Consider the following 8,999-nt stretch of genomic DNA (forward strand, 5'->3'; position numbering starts at 1 on the left):
TTTTTTTTTTTTTTTTTTTTTTTTTTGAGAGGTTTTGTCAGAGTTGCCTTGTACAGAGAGGACATTTAAAGGAAGTTGGTTTTTGTGAGCCATTAGAATTTATATGTGCCAGTTGTTAATAGAGTTTATATGTGAGCCATTTAGAGCTTTTGTTAGAGTTGCTTTGTAGAGAGGACATTTTAAGGAAGTTGGTTTTCGTGAGCCATTAGAATTTATATGTGCCAATGGTTAATAGAAGTGTCTATTGAGAAATGTGCTGTTTCCTATTACCATACTGAGTTCTAGTTTATGTTTCTTTATGGCATGTTAATGGATCAGAGGCTTGTGAGAATAAGGAGTGAGATACTTTGCATTTCTGAAAATATCACTAGCTTGAGATGCCTTTATTTATAACCTATTGCAGTTACCGTGGTGGAGTCGATAGCGATGGTCACCCTGTTATGGTTGTTGTGGGAGCACATTTTCTACTGCGTTGTCTTGATCTTGAGCGATTTGTGCTCTATGTTGTAAAGGTAATTTAATTTAACCTTGAATACTATGCATTTGTTTCTCATATTAGATTTTTGAATTCTAAGAAGCATGAGTATAGATATGGACACAGAACAAAATGAATCAACCATTTTTCAGACATTGATATGGACCTGATAAGATGATAATAATGAACTTCTTGGAACTCAAGGACACAGTTATACAACCTATAGAACAAATCCTGTTCAGTTTCTATATTTTAAACTGTTCCAAAGCTTCATACATTATGAGGATGTATGTATGAATTGTTCTCAATCATGCTTTGTTAAATTATCGGTAGTGTTGTACTGGTGTTTTTAAAATCGTTTGAAGCATGAGAGATACGCCCATGCCACAGCCTCTTTGCTTAAGCCTTTGAGGCTTGAAGGGTGTAAGCCTCTGTTATGGTTTGAGGCTTGAATGGTGTTATGCCTCCAGTTTCAATTGCATAACAGATTTTAAGTAGTGGCTAATGACAGTAGTCGGCCGCTAAGTCTGGTTATTTTAAACATTTATTTTACTTCTCCAAGGATATGAAATTCTCCTATAAAGATGCTACAACGAAGTTAAATGTCTTGCCAAATAAATAACAAGTCTACCAGATACAAACTTCTGTTTCAAATGTCATTTCCAGCATCCTCTATGACTAGGCTTATGTCTTTCCTTTCCTTTAGAAACTTATCTTTCTGTTTATTCACATTCTGTGTAATTAATCAATCAATCATTTTATTTTCTTTGGATGTAGCCACCCTCTTCCCCAAGTTATAGTTCTTTGATTGAAATCTGTATGCTAGATTAAAAAGATCAGTTTTTATTATATATATTTTTTGCAATAGTATTTTCTTTATTTCCTCGGGTAGTTGTGCTCGCTATGTGCTGCATACGACTCCTTTGTGCACCTCCATTCGTGATGTGGAAGTCCCCATGTGTTTCATAAATGTTTTCCGTGACCAAAATTTCATATACACTTCATATATTCATGCACACGTGTGGACACTCTAAATTGTATGCTTGGTATTACAATCCTAAGTTAGGAAAAATTGTCAATGACTAGTTTAAGTGGGGAGAGTGTCTCAACCCTACTAAAAGACTATGGGTTGAGATTCCTACCAAGTGAGCAAGCATGAGACGACATGTATGTGTCGTCTGACCGACTAAATATGAGTTGGGAGAGAAGTGCCATGATACGATCAAGGAGGATATCACCTAACCCACCTAGAAGTAGTACTCGAGAAAACTAAACTCAAACACATGCAATATTAGGAATGGTAAGTCAGTGCGGTTAGTGATAAGCCTAGATAGGGCCTTGGGCCATAGTGCCAAAATCTGGGGTTGTGTCATGAGTTTTGACAAGTGGGTTTGGAGTTTGATGCATTTGAGGGAAAGATGCAAGCATGTCAGGTTTCAGGGTGAAAGGAGATCAAACGTGCACTTTATGTTGGTGACATAAGAGAAATGCCTTAGAATGTAATTCAGGGGAGAGACATGATGTTGGTTCTCCACCACCCCTAGGCCATGACATAGTTCATGGTCCAAGTGAGCCACCTCATGATACAAGACAAGTGTCTTGACATCTTTAAAGGATGTAAATCTCAAAGACAAGTCTCAGATGACATGAGTATACTGGTATTGCGCATCTACCCATAGATTGGAGGTTGAAACTTGGGCCTAGACTCCAACACAATATGCTCAATGAACATGGCATGAGAGCAAGTGTGCTCATGCCATCAATAATGTTCAGATGGATGGGTGTCTCGAAGGCTGGATTGATGGGTTGGTTCTGGGTAAGCATGTCCAAGCAAGCATCAAAGCTTGATGACATACTAAGGTATCATAAGGTATTAGTGGCCACCCGATAAACATTTGAAAGTTAGTCTTGGTATGCTACACGACAAGACTTCTTGAAAATTCGTTGAGCTGGTTCTCACCTAGTTATGCAACAAAAATCATCCTGGAAGAGTTTGGTGGGCGCATTAAGCTAGGTATGACTTAGTTAAGTAGTAAGAATTACCAAGTAGTAGTACCTGGTAAGTTTTGTAAGCTAGTTTTGACCTCGTTGAAGGTTTGAACTCATCTCGGTGTGGACCTCACTTGATGTAGAAGTGGGATAGCCGAGTGGTCGAGAATCAAGATGATGAGAAATAATGTTATGGAACGTTTAAATGACCTTGGCATAGAGTAGAGAAAAGTCGGGTTAAAGTCGTCATGGAAGATAAGAAATGCATGAAAGGGTGATGAGTATTGTTGAGGCCAAGTCAAGATGCGTGCGTAAGTTGGAAACACTCGGTGATTGAAAAATTTGATGATGAGTAGAAGGTTGCTCAGCTGTACGGCTAGTTTGTGTGGATGTTCAAGATTATCACGTAGTAAACAAAATAAGCTTGGTCGAGTTGGAGCGAACCTCGCCTATGGTCAGATGGAGTATAAAGCTCTTATATAGAATTTATTTTGGATTGATTAAGAAAGATCTTATATAGAATTCATTTCCATTTCAGTTGATTTCATTCAATTTAATGATGCTACATAAAACTCTACTCAAAGTAGTACTTGTAGTTTCTGGTTAACCACTAATCTTGCTGCTATTTTCTGGAACATCCTTTCTTTGTTATAATGTGCTATGACATTATTCAGTTTATGGACTGACTTGTTATTAAATTCCAGGAATTTGAGCCATTAATACAGAAGCCCTATACAATAGTGTACTTCCACTCAGCAGCATCTTTGCAGCCGTAAGTGCAGTTATATCTACTTCAAGTTATCTTCTTTTGTTCTTAAGCGAACAAGGATTTGAGGGATTAAAAACATTTGTCCCAATGATAAGCCTAGACATTGAAATTTTTTTGGATCAGTTATATCTACTTGAAGTTATCTCCTGTTGGGCATTAGTTACATAAATATTTAGGAAATGCTTATCAAACACATTTCTTTGTTTCAATAACCTATTTCATCGAGTGTGGGTCCATAATCAAGGATGTGCCATGATGTGAGAAATTTTCCCTTAAAAAAAGGCTCCTTTTATTGGGCTACTGTCTCTGTAAGCGTGTGAGATCCCACATCGGTTGGGGAGGAGAACGAAACACCCTTTAAGGGTGTGGAAACCTTTCCCTAGCAGACGTGTTTTAAAATCCTTGAGGGGAAGCCCGAAAGGGAAAGCCCGAAAGGGAAAGCCCAAAGAAGGACAATATTTGGTAGCGGTGGGCTTGGACCGTTACAAGGTATCAGAGCCAGACACCGGGCGATGTAACAACGAGGAGGTTGTTCCCCGAAGGGGGGTAGACACGAGGCGGTGTGCTTGTAAGGACGCTGGGCCCCGAAGAGGGGTGGATTTGGTAGGTGTCCCACATCAATTGGAGAAAGGAACGAGTGCTAGCAAGGACGCTGGGCCCTGAGGGGGGTGGATTGTGAGATCCCACATCGATTGGGGAGGAGAACGAAACACCTTTTATAAGGGTGTGGAAACCTTTCCTTAGTAGACGCGTTTTAAAAACATCGAGGGGATGCTCGAAAGGGAAAGCCCAAAGAGGACAATATCTGCTAGCAGTGGGCCTGGGCCATTGCAAAACGTTTTTTTAATGGAGCTCGATTTATCATTAAAAAAGTTACTAGAAGGTTCTTGAGAAGAACTAGATGTATGAATGTGTTTATTCAGAGCATGTCTAAAAACATACTTCTCTGACTATGTTTATGGATTATATACTGTTAGTCGGCCAGACATGGGATGGATGAAGAGATTGCAGCAGATTCTTGGCCGAAAACACCAGCGCAACCTCCATGTATGAACTCCAACTTATTCTAGTATATCGTGCAGACCAGAAATCCGCTTTCCACTTTCTCACCAACCTGTATGATTTTATAGGCAATATATGTTCTTCACCCAACCTTTGGATTGAAAGCTGCAGTATTTGCCATGCAAATGCTCGTTGATAATGTGGTAGGTTTCAAGTTTGTTATAATCTCTGATGTTTCTAGCAATTAATGAGATTTAAGTTTTGAGTAACTGATATCCAGGTATGGAACAAAGTTGTGTACATCGATCGACTACTGCAGCTGTTCAAATACGTTCCTCGTGAGCAGTTGACCATCCCTGACTTTGTATTTCAGTGAGTGAATATTTACTTTGAACTCTTTTTCAACAATGATTTATTTCTTTCTATTAATCAAAGGTTTGATAGCTTGGGAAACTTGTGCACATCTTCAAGTTTAGAGCATAGCTTATGGGTCCCTTTATTATGCCTTGAGTTTATTACAATTAAGAGAAATTAGACGCCTCAACGTGTTGTAAATGCAGGCACGACTTAGAAGTAAATGGAGGGAAGGGCCTGATTGTGGATCCTCGAACAAAATACGTATACCATCGACCTTGACATCAAAGAAATGTGTAAATCATAGAATGGGCTATGGTTTATATACTGCTTATCTTCCTTTAGTGTTCTTAGGTGGGTAGGTGTTGATTATGTTTGTAGAAATGGTCTCCCATTTTCTTTAATTTTTTTTTCCTCTCAAGTATTGGTTCTTTTGTCTTGTGAAGGTGAATAACGTTATTCCTTTTGTATGTTATGTCGGATGAGATTTTAATAATAAAATGAAAAAAGTGGTTTGTTGAAATTTGCTCAAGGTGCTCTGTTAATATTCATTTCCACTNCAGTCTTTTTCGTTTAAATAAAAAATGAGCAATTCTATAAGGTTAAATAAAAATGAAATTAATCATTTTAGAAAATTGCTATGCTTAGTGTGCGACTCGTGGGTTTTTTTAAGGTTAGGATTAAAACCAAAAAGAAGGATCAGCCCATATATAATCTAACCAAACTTGTCGATATTTAAATATCGGGATTTTCAAGAATGTATCATGTGGATGTTTTTATTTCAATTTTCAAATTAATCCTTTTGTTTACATTTACCAATATTAATATTTTCAAATTATTCTTAGTAGAGGTCTCTTGAGAACATCATATTTTTGTACGATGGAAGGTGTGATGATAAGTATTATTATGATTTCAAGATGATTGATAGCATATTTTTGTACGATGGAAGGTGTGATAATAAGCATTACTACGACTTCAAGATGATTGATATCATACTTTTGTATGATGGAAGGTGTGATAATAAGCATTACTACGACTTCAAGATGATTGATAGCATATTTTTGTACGATGGAAGGTGTGATAATAAGCATTACTACGACTTCAAGATGATTGATATCATATTTTCGTACGATAGGAAGGTGTGATAATACGTATTACTATGATTTCAAGATGATCGATATTATATTTTTGTATGATGGAAGGTGTGATAATAAGCATCACTATAATTTCAAGATGATCGATAAATAAGTTTAAGCTGTTAGATAAATCTATTAATTAGAGGAATTTATGAGATTTGGGATTGTTATTGAATTTTATATTCAAGTGAATTACTCTGTAATTAGATTAACATTTATGTTTTGAAGTATTTTTGTGAGTAATTTTGGTTTAGTATTCAAATTTAACATTTTTTTTAATGGTTGAAAGATGGGGTGAAATTAGATCACGCGAAATTGAATCTAGAAACAACCAAGTTGATCTTAAAATTGTAACCGAGCTTTCTATTGGAATGTTTATGGACTAGCTTGAATGAGTTGATTGACGCATCGATAACACGTAACTTGTGGCCTATACACGTGTTATAATTTATTATATGATATTCCAATAAATTGTTGTAATTCATGTACTCCCTACTTATTGATTCATGTTTGCCATGTTAAACATTATGATGCTGAATCTCATATATGTTAATGTCACATAAACATGAATTACTTCTAGTATGCTACGTATAAATGCGTATACCACGATATTATACATGTTACTTTCTTTTCCATCGGTTTTCTGCCGCATGAGTGTATGCTAGTCCATAGTCAGACCTAGGTGGTATGCATATGAGCCCACCTAGTGGGTTCATGCGCACGTGTATGAACCATGTGTAAGGAAGTACTGTGTGTCATGACCATGCTTGTCCAAGACGTGTTAGATGTCCCAATCATACTTGTTTAGGACGTGTTGTCCTAGACTGTATGTCTTTTCCAAACCCTTTTTACTTGTTTTCAAGTGTAGTTAAGTCTTTACTATTTTTGGTCTGTCAATATGAGATGTATGACGGTTCACCAAAATTATGTTTACCCTCACTAGGACAAAATAACCCAAAATGTACTATAGTAAGATGTGACTAGTAGTCAATTCTTTCTACTTGTGTTATATGCTAACAAAGTTATAATGGTTGCTTATTTGCTTTTAGCCTATAATATTGCTTTCTTATAAATTATTTTTAACGTATTTCCTCGCTCACGTTTTCTAAAGCACTCTCTCAAATGTGACCAAGGCTTGATCATACATCTGAATTGTTTGCGACTTATGATTTCCATATGGTCGACTTGTTTGAGTTAGAACAAGTGTTGCACAATCGCTCTCCCGCTACCACAAGAGTGCAATTGTGACTATTGGTATCAAGGTCGAATCGGCTCCTTGAATCATAATCAAACATGTCCGCTGCAAAACAACAAGGCAAGTCTTAGGTTTGCTGATTGGTAGAGATCGAAGATTTGTTACTCTACCTAGTGAAGTTCCTTATGGAATGAGGTTTTTGGAGTCTCACATGAACGATATTGCCTTTAAAGCTGATAGAATCGACGACTTCAAGGCAATGCCCGTCCATTAATTAATGGTTAGGGTCGACCCTAGAAGATAAAGCCACAATTGTTGGTGGCTTTGAGTGTACGGATAGCTCGATGAGCTATATTTCTGGGATGGAAGAACGTATCGAGGGCCTAGACAACAAGCGATTGTTTAGATGGTTTAAAAAATATTTGAGGATTTAAGAGCAACCCTTTGAGTGGTTACGGCCGAAGAGGCCGATCTAAGCCTTAAGCTAAGTCTCACCACGAGAGCGTGGGGTACCAAACTCCAAGTAGGGGTGTAATACAATTTAAGAAGGTAAAGGTCCCAAAGCCTAAGCCCTTTTGTAGGGCTTGAGACACTAAGACTTTGGAGAATTTTATTTTTGACCTCAAATAGTATTTTCAAGCCACAAATACTATGGCTGGAAGAGGCAAAGGTCACGTTGGCACAATGCATCTCGCTCATGATGTAAAGTTGTAGTGGAGATCCAAGTACATGGACATTTAAGATGGCCATATACCGTGGACTATTGAGAGAGTTTAAAACAAGAATTTCACCCCTAGTTCTTCTCAAAGAATGTCGAGATAATATAGTAAGAAGGAAGTTAAGAGAGTTTAGACATACTAGGAATATTTTGACATGTCCAAGAAAGACAAAGTCTTCTGTTTTGTTGAGAGGGCGAAGTCATGGGCGAAGTCCATGCTTTACAAACAAAAGGTCCAAGACCTTTCTACGACCTATACTACAGTTGAATGACTATTTGACCTTAGCAACGATCAATCCCAAGATGAAACGTGGAACTAGGCTTCCGTATGTGGGTAATAGATATTACAGGCCCAACTCCCCCGAAGGCGTGGGAGGTGACAAACTTGAAAGTAGAGGATGAGAAAGCGAGTCCTCAAAATAAAGAGGTAGAACTCAATGACGAAGACCTCACAACCAGAATAGTTATAGTTTAGGCTCCTCGTCGTGCTTCATATGCAAGAGGCTTATCGAGGATATGAATGGCCATAAAAGGCGGCACTATATGTCTTCCAAGTAAAAGTTGGAGTGAATATAGAAGCTGCGTATGGGACAGTGAAAATTGAAACTCAATTAGTTGAGAACAAGTGCTCCACAATCGTTGTCCTGCTGCCAAAAGAGTACGATAGTGATACCATGCATCAAACCTAACTGATATGAACCAAGAGACATCAATCATTCAATATGCTTCAATGAAGATGTGAAGAAAATATTGTTGAAATTATCAAAAGATATTTCAATTCATGCCACGTTGAAAAAGAATGAAGTTTCATGTTTTAAATTTTGGGTAGATTACAATTTAGAGTAAGTTAGAGTTATTGTATTTCATTAATGTATTTTAAGACTTTTAATTTACTTTAGGTTACAATTACATAATATAATAGTTAATTATGGTCATTGAGTATGAATGTTGGAATGGCTCTAGTAGTTTCATGTTGAGGCTATATAAAGCCATGTATGTTGTATTTGTAAGAAGACTTGGAATATATATTAAAAGAAACATTTGTGCTCTTCTTTAGCCAATGACTAAGTTTCTTTGCAATTCTATGTAGTTTAGGTTGCATGTAGAATCATTCAAGCTCGACATGATCAATCTTGGAGTGATTCGAATCTCAAACAAGTGTTTGAGATATTTGATCAACAAGAATCATTCAAGCTAGACATGATCGATCTTGCTTGTGGAGTGATTCGAATCTCAGACAATATTCTTGCCTTGAGATATTCGATCAACAAGGTAATCCGAATCTTATTTCCCTTGTATTGATTCCTTAACTTATCATTAACTAAAAAACTCAAAAAAAAAAAAAAAAAAAAAAAAAAAAA

General features: G+C 37.0%; 1 protein-coding gene and 1 long non-coding RNA gene across 2 annotated transcripts in view; both read left to right on the top strand.

Annotated features, from left to right (window-relative positions):
- LOC111805342 (protein GDAP2 homolog) overlaps nt 1-5,115 on the top strand; it is a gene marked incomplete at its 5' end in the record, with an annotated part of 16,301 nt that extends 11,186 nt beyond the window's left edge. Inside the window, 6 exon segments of the mRNA XM_023690376.1 lie at nt 404-512; nt 3,169-3,236; nt 4,211-4,280; nt 4,364-4,438; nt 4,516-4,607; nt 4,796-5,115. Coding sequence (XP_023546144.1) covers nt 404-512; nt 3,169-3,236; nt 4,211-4,280; nt 4,364-4,438; nt 4,516-4,607; nt 4,796-4,871 — 490 coding nt within the window. The 3' untranslated portion in view covers nt 4,872-5,115.
- A 3,756-nt stretch (nt 5,116-8,871) lies between these two features.
- LOC111804916 overlaps nt 8,872-8,999 on the top strand; it is a 670-nt gene continuing 542 nt past the window's right edge. The window contains exon 1 of the long non-coding RNA XR_002816588.1: nt 8,872-8,910. This is a non-coding gene — a long non-coding RNA (uncharacterized LOC111804916). The remainder of the gene's footprint in view (nt 8,911-8,999) is intronic.

Source organism: Cucurbita pepo, chromosome LG11, assembly GCF_002806865.2.
Source record: "Cucurbita pepo subsp. pepo cultivar mu-cu-16 chromosome LG11, ASM280686v2, whole genome shotgun sequence".
NCBI lineage: Eukaryota > Viridiplantae > Streptophyta > Magnoliopsida > Cucurbitales > Cucurbitaceae > Cucurbita > Cucurbita pepo.